At 42.1% G+C, this 18,248-nt stretch overlaps 1 protein-coding gene across 4 annotated transcripts in view; it reads left to right on the top strand.

Moving 5' to 3' along the window:
- Positions 1 to 18,248, top strand: part of Atp13a5 (ATPase type 13A5) — a 148,277-nt gene that overhangs the window by 42,587 nt on the left and 87,442 nt on the right. For 2 of the 4 annotated variants that reach the window (XM_006522196.4, NM_175650.4), the window contains exons 7-10: positions 2,098 to 2,232; positions 7,441 to 7,513; positions 8,385 to 8,513; positions 14,387 to 14,557. In XM_006522196.4, coding sequence (XP_006522259.1) covers positions 2,098 to 2,232; positions 7,441 to 7,513; positions 8,385 to 8,513; positions 14,387 to 14,557 — 508 coding nt within the window. The remainder of the gene's footprint in view (positions 1 to 2,097; positions 2,233 to 7,440; positions 7,514 to 8,384; positions 8,514 to 14,386; positions 14,558 to 18,248) is intronic. The other 2 variants (XM_006522197.4, NM_001284375.1) reach the window with 2 other exon arrangements.

Here is an 18,248-nt window from a genome sequence, read left to right as displayed (position 1 = left end):
CAAGTGAACTCAAGAGCTATAATTTGTAAGTAAAGCAGTCGAGATGGGAATAATAAAAACACCAAGAAACAAAAGCTTTTTAAATTTATAAATAATATCCAGAGACTTGAGCAGCCCTTAGTATGTAGCCTTGTTAACTTATTAAGTAGCTATCAGTGCACTGTTAGGAGCAAAGTAGAATTTTATTCAGTGTGTGAGAGGATTACAGGAAGCAGTGTTTGGAAAGGGCTCCCCTGTTTTAGCAAGTATTTCATCTAATTTATTAACAGGATAAAAAGGCTGCTTCCTCGAGAACAGGATTCTTGCTTTATCCTAGTGTGCTCTTTCGTTATTGTTGTCTCTGTGTTGTGGAAACTTCTGTCAGTTCCTGGGATTTGTTCTTTCTGTTGTGATTTTTTTTTAATTAATTGATTGACCTCCAAACTTCTTTTTCCCCTGCCTCCTCTCCTCTCAGTCATTTATCCTCCCCCCATCTACTCGTCTTCCATTTCGGTTCAGAAAAGGCGAAGTCTCCCATGAATTCCAACCAGCCTTGGCATATGGAGTTGCATTAAGACTACAACATCTGCTGCATGGGGCATCCCAGTAGGGGGAAAAGTCTTCAAGGCAGGCAACAGAGTCAGAGACATTCCTGCTTAGTTAGTTAGTTAGTTAGTTAGTTAGTTGGCACTAAAGTTGGACCAGGGTCTGAACAGGTACTGCACAACTGAGCTTCACTCCAGCTCTCTGCTGTAATCATTCAAAGGAGCCAGGAAGATCAGAGTGGGAAATAGGGTGACTAAAAGAGCTGACAGTGTTATGGAGACACCTGAGTATGCTGTGGTAGATCAGCTTCGGAGTTAGTGACATTATCACCCAATGATGTTCCATAAATCCTTGCAAAAGGCACTGCTGCCCAGGGTCCTTCTGGGCTCAAGGGAAGGAACCACACTGATTTTGTTGCCTCTAAAAAGATCTTACTATGACCTGTGACAGAAATAGTATTATTTTAAAATAGCCCAGATAAAAGAAGACTTCATTTTCATAGCAGAGTCAGGCTAAATCTGCAGCATGTGAGAAGATGAAAGATGTGCCCATGATTTTTGAATAAGGCTGAATTATGTTTTTCCTCTGCTATGGTGTTTCATGGTCCCATTGCTGGGCAGACATGAGTGAAAATCTACTCACCTCAGATAGGGAACTGACCAAACCACTCATACCACTCAAAGTCTAATTTGGTGAACCAATGAGTTTTCTTGGGGTTACTGACAGTAATATGTGTGAGCAGTTACTTATAAGTACATAAATGGTTCAAAGGAAGCTGTAGCTCTCTCCCCCTCCCCCAGCATGTGAGACAGCTCACAAAATCTAGAAACCTGGAATGCACTACAAGGGGTTAAAATTGCCTTTTCCTAGTAGCTCAGGAGGTTTGAACCTTTTCCAGGTTCCACAGTTGGCTGGTCTTGTTTCATCTAAGCAGTTTGGCTAATCTCAGTTTCTTCCAGGATCCTTAGTCACAGTATCTTCTAAGAAACTCAATTTACTTACTCTTAGCAGTTTTCCCTGCTTATAAATTCCTAGGGAGAGGTCTGGTGAGTCCAGTCAGTTTCAGGAACTTCCTGAAGTTATCCTAGTTGTTTACTTCTGGTCTTAATGACACTTCCTTGTCATTAAGGATGACTGTTTCACCTCCTCCTGAAACATCCTGTTGTTTCACTTCCTTGTTAAACATCCTGTCCTAAAATATGCTGTGTTTCTACTTTCCCTTTATATTCTGTCTCAGGAAGTTTTCCCCTAAGATGGAGGGTTTTAACCTGGAAACTGCCTCACAGCATATGAATAAATGGCATATTGCTAGATTTTGTAAATGGCAAAGTATTTTTGGGGGTGGGGGCATAAGAATAGGGAATTTTTCAGTATGGCTCTGAGCGCTTAGAGAAACTTTATTCCTAACATATTACATTCTATGCTCTTGGCATTTCTCAAGTTAACTGAGTTCTAAGTGAATTCATAAAAAGCAGAGGTCATCTTATGTTGTTAAAAATGGAAAGACATTCTATAATGTAATGATATAATTCTTATTGCTACCACATAAATGCTATTTTTTTGTACCTGCAGGTTTTAAATCCATTCTATGTGTTCCAAGCCTTTACACTCACTCTGTGGCTGTCTCAGGGTTACATAGAATACTCTGTGGCTATCATCATCTTGACTGTTATCTCCATTGTTTTGAGTGTGTATGATTTGAGACAGGTAAGAATTGAAATTGTGGTTAGATTCCATTTATATTTTACTTCTGGGTGAACAAGCAAAGCCCATAGAATTTCTACCTGGGGCATGGAGTAACTATGTCACACACAATTCATAAGGCAGCAGCAGGCAATCTTATTATAGGGACACTTTTGGGATAGGGTTTTAGGAATACCAAATAGATCTAAACATCTTTTCAAAGTTTGATCATCAACTGGAGGCTTCACTGGATGTGTTTAGGACTCTGATGTGTGTGAGTTAGATGTGAGGAATGCTACATGGATTGATAATAGTCTTATTCTTAAGACTGGGGAGGGGCAGTGGCTCAAGTCACATATTAACCAAGACACAAGACACTACTTTTAATTTCTTTCTTTTTAGCATAGCAACCAAAAGCCAGGCTGCTAGACCCAAGGATGGATAATATTTGAATGTTAATTGATGCTGCTATGTAATTTTCTCCAACTGAAATAATTCTTTTAATCAGAAATACACGAGATCATTGATTTTTCCAAATCCACACCCAGACAGGGATCCCACAGCAATCCAAAGTATGGGTACCACCAAAGTGCAACTGGGTGAACTAGTGTGTTTTTGGATCACTTACAGGAATATGGTGAAGGGTTACTTACAGGAGCAGATGTTATTCAAAGACAGCTGCATCACCAAGTATCACCCAAGCATGGGTGACAGCTCATAAATAAAGTTGGGAACTTGGAACTGTACAACCTGCAGGCAGCTCAAGAGAATGGAGAAGTGTCCTTTCCAAGGGACTCAGTTGGTCTAAACCTCTTTCAGTCAGATCAGCTAGCTTCTGCTTCTCCAGGCAGCTCATCTGGGCTCAGAGTCTCCTTTGTAGCTTAGCTTCTCTTTGCCTGAAGAGAAACTCTCAGATTTTGTTGCTTATTGTAACAGGGAGGGGCCTAGTGAATCTGGGGACAGTTTCAGGGACTTCCTAAAGCTATTTTGAGTTATTTACCTTCTTGCTAAGGAGCTTCATTGCAAAATAGAATTTTAAAATCTTGGATGGAAGTATTGCATAGCAATATTTAAAGTTAGATAATTTTTAATTTTTAACTCCTTATCCAAATTAAACGTTTGTGGCTGGGCAAATGGCTTAGTAGTTGAGAGTGTTGGCTGATCTTGTAGAGGACCTAGGATCAACAGTTCTCAGCACTTACGTGATAGTTTACACCCAACAATGACCCCAGTTCTAAGAAATCCGGTGCCCTCTTCTGACCTCCAGGAGCACCAGACACCCACGTGGTGCATGTGTATACACGTGGGCAAAACAGATGTACATGTACAATTTAATAAATCTAAAAAAAAAAATGTAATTAAAATGTCTCTTCTTCTTTACAGATTCCCTAAATTACTTTGCCCAAAATAGGGGGTAACATGAGAACAGGAGCTTAAATAGCACTACTACAAAGGAGCCAAGAAGAATAGGAATTAGAAAACAGACACTAATCTCATTAGCAGCTGATATTTGTTTACAAAGCCTAACTGACCTAACTAGTAAGGCATCCTGCAAAGCCACACCAAGTGAGCATACTTCCTTTAATAACTTCTGTCCCCTGCACCCCCAACCATTAACATTGCTTATGATTTCATAGGTCACAATAGGTTCCCATAGCCATGCTATACAGGCGTTGGGCACAACCTATGTAGAATGGGACACATGCAATGGTATAACCTCCCTCCGGCTAACACATCCACATAAGAAATGGTGAACAGGGTTTCCTGACCCCCAAGTCAAGTATGCTCACTAGTGCATTGAGCACACTCCCCAAAACTGACCTGTGGACTTTGACAAAACAGTAAGATTTGATGGGGGGGGGGGGGAGACTAGCAGGAATAAAGAAAGGAACAGTTAAATCTTTAGGATGAGTTCATTGTTTCTCTAAATTAAAGCTAAGAGCGTCGTAATCTACCTGCCTGATTGCCCTACCCCAAGCTATGCTGCTTGGTAAAAGCTTACCTTAGCGAGGCTAAGAAACACTTGAGCTGTAGTCCCTTGCTAAGAAGTTAGGAGAGTGCAAGCCAGGTAGAAGTACAAACCTTTGAATTGTATTTGTGTGCAGTCTAGCTAGGCTCCACCAGTGAGTGCATCTGCTACCATGGTACTGAGAGCACCCCTTGACACCCTCACCTCTGGCTTTGTCTTCAGTCAGGATCTAGCAAGGCTTTGGGGCATATGAGTTAATGCCCTACTTCCACTTTCTCTGGAGAAAATCCAGCCACAGCTAAAACAGATATCCAGCAACAGATGTGGAATAACAACAGCATGCAAATGAGCTGTGAAAACTGATCCTGGTCCCACTGAAGAGGGACTGTAGAAACCAGAGGGGGCCTGATGAAATTCAGGCAATGAGCTTTGCAGCCATGGCAAGCATCACAGCACTTGCCTACTCCTGGCTGGCTGGTTGTCATAGAAACCCATGCTTATAGTTTCTGAGTACATTAGCTCAAAGAGAATGCTTACATTAGCCTATCCCTGAGTTATTAGGAGATGTAGAATACTCTAGGTCTATGAGATACACTTTTGCTGAGGGCTTACTGTGTGACAGAGTCTGGGGACAAAGAGGAATGCATGGCCCCTTTTCTACGCTGGGAATTGCCTGCCTCATAGGGAAGAATGGACAAGAAGCTGTCATGGAAGTTATCAGTGCTCCAGCACAGGTGTGAAACCAGGAGCAGAGCACTGGATTCCTCCTGGATCTGGTCCTTGTTGAAGGAGGTCATATTTACACAGCATTTCATGTGAATGATTAGAAAGAGACTGCTAGGAGCAAACTGGGCTGAATATTCTAGGGAGTAGCCCGAGCAAAGGCATGGAAGCATGGCAGCCTCCCCAGAATGCTAAGTCTGATAAACAAATTTGGCTTCCTAGCATAATGAGGTTTGAGAATTACAGTCAAGCGCTGTTAACTCAGGCTCCCCCACTTCCAAATGTGTTGATTAGTGTCCCCGTCAGCTGAAGTTATCGTGCCATTGACTCAATGAGTTTGCTGAACAGAAAGTAAGTGAAAGACGTTGAGAAGGAAAAACAGCGCTGAAAGGGAAGTGGAGCTATTTTAAGCATGAAGAGAACGAAAGCACTGAATGTGTGTGGAGTCAGGTGGATGTGGGTTTGATCGGCACCCTCAATGCCTAATAAGTGCATGATTGTGGCAAAGTATTCCAGCATTTTCTACCCCAGTCTTTTTGGCTTCTGTGTTTCTATGTATGTTAGAGATAGGATTTTTGTGGTATCTATCTGTCTATGTATCTATCTATGTATCTATCTATGTATCTATCTATGTATCTATCTATATATTTATCTATGTATCTATCTATGTATCTATCTATGTATCTATGTATCTATCTATTTATCTATCTATCTATCATCTATCTATCTATCTATCTATCTATCTATCTATCTATCTATCTTTTCCTTAGTGTGTACCACAGTGGTTAGTTTGTAGTAGCTGTTTGATATTATGAGTGGTTATAAACATAATCATTTGAGTCTTTTATAATATCTTATGAAACATCTCAGTGAAACCTTGCAGGCTTGGTCCCTAGCAATTTAAACAAACCAGCAGAATGACACTTTAAATCTTGAGGGTAACTTCAGATGTATCTAGATTATTGACTAGTTACCAAGAATTAGTTATTATTCTATTTACCAAAGAAGCTATAGCTTCTGTGGTAGCATTTCACACACACTGTCCATGGCTGGCTACTGGAGCAAGTCAGACCTCCTTGATTGAAATCAGGGTCCTTTACACAGAACCTTGGCTGACTCACTCAGTTGCCGGTGATATAGATGCCTGCTCCAATGGTCAGGACCCAAAGAGTCATCTTACAGTGATGGATATGTAGCTAACAGTCCCTTCACTTCTTCCACGTTATTGACTTAAACTGGGAAGTTTAGTTTTGCACATAGAACTAAAGTGAATCCCATTCTTTTCTTTGCATAAATATTAATACTGAACTCATCATGCACTCTCACACAGTTGTGCACAATGCTTATCAGTCTGGCAAAATTTGTACCATTCAAAGTTACTCAAAGAATAGATCAAAGTAATTTAACCTAGAAAAGGGGGAAAAAAGTGTTCTATGTGGCTTAGTTTAACACTGAATTTGAAGAGCAACAGCAGGATTTTGACTTGCATCTACTTAGAGACATCCAGTTCTCTGATACCCACTAGAAAGGAGCAGGTACCTCTCCCAGCTGACCACCTGGTCCACAGTTGCTGATGTGGCTCGGTCCTCACATCTCCCTCCTCACCATGTCGATATGGGGAGTGTGTGGACTGAATCCCTTCTTATCTCTGCCTTCCTGGCTCCATGTTGTCCTTGGAGTGACTGCTTCCTCTCCAGAGTCTTTCCCAGCTCCTCCACCTTTTACAGATATATCTCAATCAGTCCCACCTCAGTTGCTGAGTCAACTTTCTGGTTACTGTGTCACCCTACTTTACCCGGCAGCTTCTCCCTGAGTGATTGCTAACACACATGTGCTCTCAGCACCTCGATCTTGCACAGAGGGCTTTGTAAGACTTAGCTGAAAACTTACAATACCTCCTCCAAAGCCATATGCTACCATCTCCTCTTTTGGATGAGCAAAAGTGGCATAGACTGACTGTCTCATTTATACTAGCACTGGGATTTCAAATCTAGAGCATGACTCCAGCCTGATTACAGGGATTGCTCTTTCCAGGGGACAGTCATTACAGAACAAACTCAGACAGGTCATAACCTGTCTGGTTTGCTTTTCTACCTTGGTTCCTCTACCTGTGTCCTGGACTCTGTAGTTATGTCTTGTGTGTGTGTGTGTGTGTGTATAGTAAAGCTATATCAAATAAACAGGGAAAGTTACTCCAAAAACCATGTCAGGAGGATAGGGGTATTAGCAGGAGAGTTGGTGTGTCAAAAGCCAAAATAGAAGCTGAATGTAGTGGAACACATGCCTGTAATCCCAGCAGTTGGAGGCTGAGGAAGACAGATTGTTTTGAGTTCGAAGCCAGCCTGAGTTACGTAGTGAGTACTAGGCCAGCCTGGGCTACATAACAAGACTCTGTCTCAAAGACCAAAGACAGAAGAACAACTGGCAGCTGAGTCATCTATTTGCCCAGGATGTTTGAGTATGACAGCAGGCTCAAGGTTTACTATGCTTCAGTCGGGTGGTCAGCAGGATACGGTAAAGCCTTGCCTTTCTCTCGGCAGCAATCAGTTAAGCTACACAAGCTTGTGGAGGAGCACAACAAAGTCCAGGTCACGATCACAGTAAGAGACAAAGGTAGGTGGCTCGTTCCAGTGTCTCCCTACCCACTGTTTCCTAGCAGACTACTATTATCACAGACAAAGCTACTTTCTGACTGAACCCAGGACTAGCCAGACAATGAGACAAATTGAGGCCGTGTAACTCATAAAACTGAAGAAAGCTAAGACTCCAGATACCTTCCCCACCCCAGGCCTGGCTGGCCTCACCCTCTTCCAATCTTTGGTTACATTATCATCTTCTTAGAGTTCAGCTTCAAATTCTCTCTTTTCCTACATATTTCATGTAGTTGGATGTTAATGTGCAAACTGATGATTCCTTTATCTTTTTTTTTTCAATTAGTTATATCTCAAAGATCTTGCACCAAACATTGCAAGCTACCATCTGGAACTGAGGCTTGAATGGAGCTTTTTAATGCTGACTGGACTCTTGGGATTTGCTCTGAGTTTGTTCAGGGTCGGGTGGCCACAGTTCTGTGTAAGGAACCAAGAGCTGCCACGAGAGCAGCAGATGATCTCCAGACAGTTTCCATGTAGTCTTAAAGTGCTCACAGGGTTTCAGTGTCCAGAGAGAACACATAGCAGCCAGAGGGAGCCTCCCTCTTGACTAATGCTATAAAATTTTACTTTGCACAGAGCCTGTCTGGGTATCGGATTCCAAGCAGGAACTTGCTGCTCCTCATCCTTTGCTAGGCCCCAGGAAACAATTCCCTGATTCTAATTCCCTTGTAATTTTTCAGTTGAGTGGAAAGGGGCCCTGGGTTTAGGAACAGGTAGGATAGGTCTTACCCAACTGGAAAACAAGCAGATAAGAATTCGTAGTTGTTTTCATTCTTAAGGGAAAGCAAGGAAAGGCCAAGATAGTCACAGAACTTCTTGCTGTCACATAGGTCTACAGGAGCTGGAGTCCCGTCTCCTGGTTCCAGGAGATATTCTCATTCTTCCAGGGAAAATTTCACTGCCCTGTGATGCTATCTTGATCGATGGGAGTTGTGTGGTGAATGAAGGAATGCTCACAGGTAGGCCATTTTAACCCAGCATCCTCTTCCTTACCCAGCAGGCCAAGCAAATCAGATCAACTATCCCTATTTGGCTAGGACCACACCCTTCACTAGGAAAAGAAGAAGATAAGGGAGAGCCATTCTGCGTTTTAGTCAAACAAAGACACAGAACACACAAGCAGATAGAACTGGTTAACAATAGGTTTAAGACCCAAAAATAGAAACCAGAAGAAACATGTCCTATTTCATGGGATTTCTGGCTGCCTGGTGGTGGCAGGAAGGAGCGAGCAGAAGACAGCTTGGGCAGGTGAACAGGTGGCAATCCAGTGTCCTCATGAATCTCAGACAGATTCCATCTGGATGCAAAGAGAGCACAACCTAAAAAAATCATCAGGTCTCCCACAGAAGTGAGGAGAAATCGGCCTGGCTGTGGTCCATAGGTAGGAAACTACACACTGGAAAATTCCAGAGAGCCTTAACACAGATGACAGTGTGCTGCTCTGTTCTTCAGAGTTCCACCCTCTGTTGATCTCACATTGAAGTTCAGGAAGCTCCCTCATTCACCTATAGCTTTTAAAGTCTTCTTGTAATTGTATAACCAGGAAGGTGTTGTTTATACAATTGCCCTTTAGTTAAGGGGAAAACTGTGTAGCGCAGTACATTTGATGGGAGAGGCTAATCAGAAGCGTGCGCCCGAAAGGTGTTTGTCCTTTGTGCTGACCAATTATTAAACTTGCCTCTTTCCATACGGTACAAAGACATGAAGAAAGAAGTGCACACAAACCTCAAACATGACCTGGGTGAAGCAGAAATCCATTGACTGCTCCTAAATTCTTCAACCCAAGTCCATCTTACATTTACAGTGCAACATTGAGACAAAATGTACTGCTGGGTGGTAGTGGTGCAAGCCTTTAATCCAGCACTTGGGAGGCAGAGGCAGGCAGATTTCTGAGTTCAAGGCCAGCCTGGTTTACAGAGTGAGTTCCAGGACAGCCAGTGCTACACAGAGAAACCCTGTCTCAAAAAAAAATGTACTACGCCTAAATATGTTTGGTATAATTACAAACTGTCTCCTTTAATGTGTTGGCGTCTACCTGCCTAGTGATGGTGGTGATGAGGGTTTGTACACGGAGTGTTGCTGTAGGACCCAATGTGTAAACCTCAAGCTATAAAAGCCATTGGCTGGCCTCTGCCCCATGTGTCTCCACAGCTTGAGTGTGCTGCTTCTCTCACTGGGCAACAGAGAGCATGACACGGGGACATCAGAGGCAGGGAAGGCAGGAAGGCTTGGGCCTCCCATCTGTCTCTTCCCTTTCATGATATACAGGATTTGCCTTGAGTCTCAGGCCAAGCTAGAATGTTCCAGAGAATTAAAAAAAGTGATATTAAATGTCCTTGGATGTCAGTGGGCCTTTCTTATTTACTAGCAGCAACATCCACATATCCTGAGTGCAAAAAATAAAGTAAATGATCCATTTTAGAGTCAGACCCAGTGAAACAGAAATATATATGAAAATAACTTTTTGTTTCTTATTAGTTTCTTCAAAAGAACATAAATCTCAGCATGCACTAAAACATTTTATTTCATAATAGAAATGAGCCCCACTAGCACACATACTGTGAAAAGGACCCAGACAGAACCACTATAAAATTAGAGTCAGATTCCTGGCTGAAATAGGTCAGTGTTAGGGTATAAATTAACAGATGTAATTCAGATGCGTCTCCTATCCATTTGCAAACTAACTCTTTGCAAATATAACCATTTTGTTCATGTAAAATCAGTATGTAAACACTCCCAGTATCTCTACAGTAACATATTTCATAAACAGCATTCATATCTCACTTCATCATCAAGCATCAAACAACTTAGGCAAGGAGCTGTTAAAACACTGACTTAGAAACGAAGAGCTGAACAGAGACCAGGGAGGCTCAGTGATCAGCAATATGAGAGGTGGCTTTGCTCCCAAACACAAAGTGTCACTTGAGTAAAGAAGATGAATCTAATGAAAGCTGCTGTCACCATTTTGTCCCTATCACCCTTCACTCTGTGCAGCTGTCCCTTCCCTCAGTACCCGCTCGCTGGCACAACTGTTTCTTCCACTGTCACTGCTATGCGAAAAGCTGACTTATTTTCTAATTCCTTTGGTGTTCGTTTGGATTCAACTCAGTGAAGCCATCAGTTATTCTTGACTCCATTCAGGTTTCAAGCCCTACAGGACATCAGGGTGGGGTAGGGTAGACCCAAGTCTTCTCGTGGTTGTAGTCTCCCCCTTGTCTCCGAGGCTGTCTGGGGCCTGTCACCTAGTTTCCATGGCATTGAGTGTTCTCATAGCCTTTTAAGGTGCAGGTCCCTTTTCTTAGGGATATGTGGTATATAAGTCTCCTTTGGATCCTCCTCCTAGGTTTTCAGGACTGATAATTTGGATGAAAATGCAGGACAGAGATGACATGGAGAAGAGAAGGGTTTTGTTTTGTTTTGTTTTTTTTAACTGTCCAGAAGTGTGTAGAATCCATGATTACAAATGATTATTCAGAGGTCATTTCCCAACTTCCCTGTCTTTTGTGCCTCCTTTTCTGAGGCAATGGCCTCCTTTAAGGACCTTGCTTCCCCCTAGAGGGAGGAGGTGAAACACAAAGGGCCACGTGATAGAGGGGAGGGGGGAAATCCATGAATGCTTACCATTTTCTTGGTTCTAGTGTTTGCTGTTTTATAGTGACATTTTGCACACACTGCTCTATTTACTCTGCAGTCCTTTTGAGGTGGGTGAATATGAGGCCAAGAGAGGAGAAATAATTTGGCAAGACACACACAGAATCAGAGTAGTGCCCCTGAGATCTGGATGCATTTGTTCGGCTGCTCATGCCCTGATTTCACCAGTTTATTAGCAGAAAAATCTACTGAGGACACAGCAGTGAGAGAGGCCAAGAAGGTTTCTGGAGTTAATGGAATACACCAAAGTCATAAATGACACATATTGGGAACCACTGCTTCATAAGGAAAGCACCCAAGCCCAGGCATCGCTTCCCTGGGATCTATGCTACTAGCCAGGGCCTTTTCCTTCTCCTAGGGATGCTCATAGGAGAGATGATGACATTCTTCCTCCTCCCTCTACTCATGAGAGAACTGATTGATTAGAACTCCAGGGCGGATGCAGAAATATGAGATGGGGGTACAGGCTTTTTCCTCCGCAGTCTTTCCGAACTGATATTCTGCCACCCAACCTTGTAAGCGATGGGTAGACCAGAACTCTGTGTCTCCCCTCTCTTTCATTTTCCCTCTCTTCTTCTCATCCCCCCTTTCTCTTGCTTGTTTAGCTGTTTACTTGGTACACATTCTGAAATGCCTGTTGTGTGCCAGGCACTGTGTTGGGATCAGCCAGATAGAGGAAAACTGTGCTTCTCTGACAGATCTGGCAGATCTGTCAATTGGTCCCAGCGATGCAATAAACAAGAACATGGCATTTCAAGCACTGTCAGCATGAAGTGGCATCCAGCTCCGTGGGGACATGGGAGAATCTCTATTTGACAGATGCCGAGGTCTCGAGGTCCCTGGCACCCACTCTGTAGTAGAGAGTGCACAATCAAGCTACTTCCTCCTGACACATACTCCCACCTCCTCCCTCACTAAGTTTTTTCAGGTGAATCCATCTCTTTTTGGACTCTCCAGAAAGGCCCATGCTGTGATTTTTAAGAGTATATGAATAGTGTTAATTCTGTGTAAATTTATCTGCCTGAACAGTATCTTGGCGTGACTTTATCTGATCAGCACTTCTCTGACTCCAATGTCACTGGGGTATATAAAAGGAAACTAGGTACTATTGTCATATTAACCAAAGCCATATTCTGGATCAATTTGTTTTGTCAAGAAGTAATTTGTAATTATCTACCTATTATAGGGGTTGGCCTCAAAGATAATGTGGCAGAATTATTTGGAGACTTGTCAAAATGTCCTATCTCTTCTAGCGAGTCATTTAGGATGCAATTGGTAAATCTACACAGTAAATGGACATCATGGCTATTTTAAATGGAAAATGGAGTAAGGACAGTTCCTAGTTTAAGGGCTTTAGTGGAGAATATTTAGGGCTGCAATAAACAATGTTATATAGCTTCTTAAACCTTTCTTTGTAAACATAATCCATGCTAGGAAACTGGCTTGGAAAGAACTGTAACAGAATAAGCTAAGTATTTGCTTTTATTTAGCTCAGACATACATTTAGCAGAGAACACATATTTGGACCGATTATGTGTCATAGAGTAAAGTGAGGAGTATAAAAATTTCTATATTGCAACATTCTTGCCCTCAGTTATTACCTAGAGACATAATAAAGAAATGTAACTATAATCAATATAATGCTATTTCTAAATTAGAAAGGTGGCATATTATTTTGCTAACTGGACACAACAAAAGACTGGTGGGATTTTAACTTTGTTCTAGGATATTTTAAATCCGGGAACTAGGAAGCATTATGGACCATATTAATTAATTAATTAATTAAGGTCTGTGAAATATTTTCTTTTGAATTTCTATCTTGTTTTCTTTGGGCCTTCAATATTCTGTCTTGCAGAATATCAACTCCCTTGAGAAGGGGACAGAGACTGCAGCAGCCAAGACCAGAAAGCACTGAGGGCTTGACTGAGGGGTTGGAAAGGGGCTTGCTCAGCTGAAGTTTATATAGGGATTAGCCTGGGAGGCCATTGGAACTCTTGTGGGTTTGGGAAATCTAGCAACAAGAGGCTGGGATTTGTTTTATAATGGCAAGGGGAAGAAATATTTTTTATAGAACATGGGATAATGGTGTGCTTTATAGTTTTACATCAACTTGACACATGCTAAAGTCAATACAGAGGAGGGACCTCCTATTAAGAAAATGTTTCTGTAATTTTGGCTTAAAGGCAAGCCTGTACGTCATTTTCTTAATTTGTGATTGATGTGGAAAGGTCCAGCCCATTGTGGAAAGGCCATCCCTGGACTGGTGGTCCTGTGTTCTATAAGAAAGCAGGTTGAGGACTTGAGAGATGACTCAGTGGTTAAGAGCACTGATTGCTCTTCCAGAGGTTCTGAGTTCAATTCCCAACAACCACATGGTGGCTCACAACCATCTGTAATGGGATCTGATATCCTCTTCTGGTGTGTCTACAGAGAGCTACAGTATACTCTTATATATAAAATAATAAATATTTAAGAGAGCAGGTTGAGTAAGCTATAAAGACCAAGCCAGTAAGTAACACCCCTCCGTAGCCTCTGTATCAGCTCCTGCCTCTATTTTCCCACTCTGCTTGAGTTCCTGTCCTGACTTCCTTCACTGATGAACTATGACATGAAAGTATAAGCCAAATAAACACTTTCCTTCCCAACTTGCTTTTTGGTCATGGTATTTTGTCATAGCAACTGAAACGCTAACTAGGACACATGGAATAGTGGCTTTGTTAAGAGTCACCAGGAAAATGTGTACAAGAGCTGTGATTGAGGACAGAGCTTTGTCTCTGAATTATCATTATATTTCCAGCACCTAGCACTTTCTGATTCAGAATAAGCACTTTAAGGCATTTTTTTTAATGAACAGGAATGTGTGTGCATTCATAGATAAAGGATCAAATGAAAAGCAAATCAAAATAAGCAATTACATGTTTACAGTCTCTGAACAGAGCTAGGTGATAGAACATGGTTAGGTGATAATCTAACAAAGCACACATTGCACATATAGGAGTGATAAGTAGAGTTTAAGCAAATACTTAAGCTAGAATCATTCTCTGAGCCACAGGCATCCCTGTCCAGTCATTCGACTCATGGGATGGGTTCTGGGTTCTATAGTTTCTTGAAACTGGCCCCTCACCCATTCTGAATAACTACCTGAGTTTACACAGAATCAATAAAATGCAACCTTCTTTAGGAGAAAGTATACCTGTTACAAAGACACCATTGCCCCAAACGGAGAACACCATGCCCTGGAAATCGCACAGTTTGGAGGACTACCGGAAACACGTGCTCTTCTGTGGAACAGAAGTTATTCAGGTCAAGCCATCTGCTCAGGGGCTTGTTAGAGCTGTTGTTCTGCAGACAGGTGAGTGGATCCAACTTTTGTAAACTTAAGCTGGTCTGGAGGTGAGGAGAATTGGAGGTGGGCAATTTTGTTTAGGATTTTGGAGTTTGCCATGTTCTGGAAATAGCAGCCGTACTCTTTCCTAACGTAACTGATTCTAAGTTGCCATCTCTTAAAATTGAACACTCATTGTTATGTGATGAGTGACATGCAGAGATGTTGGGGATTCCCCTAAAGACTTGTGGCTGTAGGCTTCTCTTTTTCCCTCAGTGTTTCTTTGCAACATCAGCTGCAACTATCAGGGCAACAACCAGGAAAGATTTTTTTTCCATCTCCAAAGGTTGCTTGCTGAATACTACCGCTGGCCGCTCTGCAGACACTTTAGGGCCAAAGGTCTAGACATGAACTCATTGTGTGGCACTGCCTCTCTGTGAACAGCACCTCCATCTAGCCCAGCTGTTTGTATCCTCTTTAACACTTCTCTTTCTCCCAGAACAGACATTGACTGTCAAGGACTCTGCTATCACCTGCTGAGTGATGCTCCCTTGCCTTCACTGTCATGGTTGTCATTTATGCAGGCTTCTTCATTTCCCATCTACACTATCATACCAGAAACATGCTTTTGGCGGTTTCCTTTCAGTTTTTGCTTTAATCTCTCTCTAAACTGTTACTCAGTCTGTCACCACAGACACATTTTCTTAGCCCAGTTTGCAGTAGTACATTCATACCATGCTCAGAATGTTTTCATAACTATATTCATTTTCATTTTTCATATGACATCACACGGTCTAGGCTGTGTGTGTTCGTGCTGCTACACAAATCCATAGACAAAAAAACCACACATTGCTTTCTGAAACTAAATGCTTTAGTTTTTTAGTTTAGTGATTTCAGTTCTGAAAGCCAAATACTGTTATAATTTTTTAAAGTAAAATGGTTTCTTTGTTGAAACAAGTCAGTGGACTTCAGAGCATCCCTCAGCCAGGTATCTAAACATAAGCTAATGTTTAAAGTCCTATGAAGCAATTGTGGTGGTTAGAATAGGTTTGGCCTCCATATATTCAAGTGTTTGAATGCTTTGCCCATGGGAAGTGGCACTATTAGGAGGTGTGGCCTTCTTCGAGGAAGTGTGTCACTCTGCGGGTAGGGCTTTGAGGTCTCCTAGTGCTCAAGTTCTGTGCAACATGGAGCAGCCTCCTCCTGGCTGCCTTCAGATCAAGATATAGAACTCTCAGCTCCTCTAGCACTGTGTCTGCCTGCATGTTGCCTTGCTAACCACCTTGATAATAATGGGCTAAATACCAGAAACTGTAAGCCAGCCCCAATTAAATGTTTGCATTTATAAAACTTGCCTAGGTCATGGTATATCTTCACAGCAATGAAAACCTAAGACAGAAGTCGGTATCAGGGACTGTAGTATTGTTCTAATAGGCATAACCATGTTTTTGCTTGGAGGAGTGGGAATTTGGGGACTTTGGATTTGGAAAGCAGTAGAATGCTTTAAGTGGGGCTTATTATCCTAGTAGGAATATGGAAGAATTTTTGGGGGGAGCTGTTTCAAGGGGTTTTAGAGGAGAAGAGTTTTAGTATGTTGCCTAGAGTTAATTCTTGTGATATTTGGGTAGAGAATGTGGCTGCTTTTTGCCCGTGTCTGAAGTGTTCGCCTGAGGCTAAGGAGAAGAGATTTAGATTAATTATATTAACAAAGGAAATCTAAAAACTGCCTAGCATAGACTCTATGGTGTGGGTCACTCTTATGAAGTGTGTCTTGATCAAGCTTGCTAGCTTAGAAAGGAATAATACAAAAATGTATGGTTTGGAGATTAAAAGGGCACCAGGAAGTGGAATGGAGCTAAATCCTGTGTTTAAGGATATTAAATAGAATTAAGGGAGTGGTGACCTGGGGCAAGATCCCACCCAGCTAAGCTTATTGTTTATGTGTTTGCAGTTGAACAAGGAAAAGTTATGTTAGGCATTATTATGACATGGTTATTATTTTGCTCAGAAATAAGGAGATATCATTATGTATGAAATTGACAAGAGATGGATTGTGATGGCCCTTCTTAGTTAACAACTTGACTGTATCTGGAATGAATTACAATCCAGAACTTATAAAGATCCTGTGAAAAGAAATTAAAGAAATGCTTGGGTACAGGCATGGTGGTACATGCTTTTAACCACAGGAGACAGAGGAAAGCAGATCTCTGAGTTTGAGCCCAACCTGGTATAGAGCAAGTTCTGCAAATCCAGACTTGGTGGTACATGCCTTTGATCCTAGCACTCAGGAGACAGAGGCATGCAAATCTTTGAGTTTTAGGTGAGTCTTCAGAGTCAGTTCTATAACAGCTACGTTTAGGTAGTGAAGGAAACGATTTAAGGCAGAAATCTGGTGAAGATGTAATTGGACAAGAGGACATGCTCCAGCCCCAGAAAGCACCAGAACTTGGCAGCTTTGGCCATTTGGTTCTGGCTTTAGAATCAAGGATGGAATTTCCCTCTGAGGCTAAGGAAAACTGCTGAGGCCAGGTGTCTAGCAGAAGTGTCCCTACATGGAGGTCCAGAAAGGCCACTGTGTAAACCAACCAAAGTTGTACTTGTGATGGCAGTCAGATTTGGTAATGTGTAAGAGTCATTCAGGTGGTACTGGTTTTGAAGGCATGAAGGGATCATGGGACGCAGCTGAAACGTGGCACTGTGAGAAGCCAGGAGATGTCATTGGGGAAGGTACAAACTCACTGTCAGTTGAAGGCCCTGGGAATGAAAGGGGTCGTATAACAAATTTGAAGCTGGGCACCATGAAGAGAGCTTATGAGAGGCTATTGGTGAGAGTACAGCCCAGGTGCCGCAGAAGACTCCATCATTTTGGAGGTGCCAGTATCTTATGATGACCACCAAGAATAGCAGCAGCAGAAGCTGTGTTCCACAAGCAGTGAAAGTGAAGCCTGGATTGCATTGGAGACCTCAAGAGGTTAGAGATGCCAGAGCTGCCGGATACCTGCTGAAGAAAGCAGTTAACAGGGAGTGGAAACAGCCCAAGAGGAAAAAAATAACATGTTTGTAGTCAACAAAGCTGAGAGGAGTTGGAAATCAGACATGGAGATACAAAGTTTGGAGTTTGCACAGCTGGTGTTTGGTCTTGCTTTAGGCCAGTATTTCTTCACCATGATGTTTCGGAATGGTAATGTATTTCCTGTGATGTTGGAAGTACGTCATCTGCTTTTTTATTTTGATTTTTTATAGGTGATTACAGTTAAGAGATAGCATGAATCTTTGAGTTGTGTATTTTTAAACATTGTTTAGACTGTTATAGATTATGGGGAGCTTTGAAGTTGGACGAAATGCATTGTGTATTATGTTATGACTATAAGCCTATGTGGGGCAGGGAGTGGGATGTGGTGGTTTGAATATGCTTGGCCCAAGGAAAGAGTGACACTATCAGGAGGTGTGGCCTTGCTGAAGTACGTGTGGTCTTGTTGGGAGGAAGTGTGTCACTTTTGGGGTGGGCTTTGAGGTCTCCTAGCACTCAAGTTCTGCCTTGTGTCGAACAGTCTCATCCTGGCTGCCTTCAGACCAAGATGTAGAACTCTTGGATCCTCCAGTACTATGTCTGTCTGCATGCTGCCTTACTTCCAGCTATAATGATAATGGACTAAACCTCTGAAACTGTAAGCCAGCAGCAATTAAATATTTTCTTTTATGAAAGCTGCCTTAGTCT

Source organism: Mus musculus, chromosome 16 (genome assembly GCF_000001635.26).
Source record: "Mus musculus strain C57BL/6J chromosome 16, GRCm38.p6 C57BL/6J".
NCBI classification, from domain to species: Eukaryota; Metazoa; Chordata; class Mammalia; order Rodentia; family Muridae; genus Mus; species Mus musculus.
The sequence above is the reverse complement of the archived record's forward strand: the minus strand, read 5'-3'. Positions and strand labels throughout refer to the sequence as shown.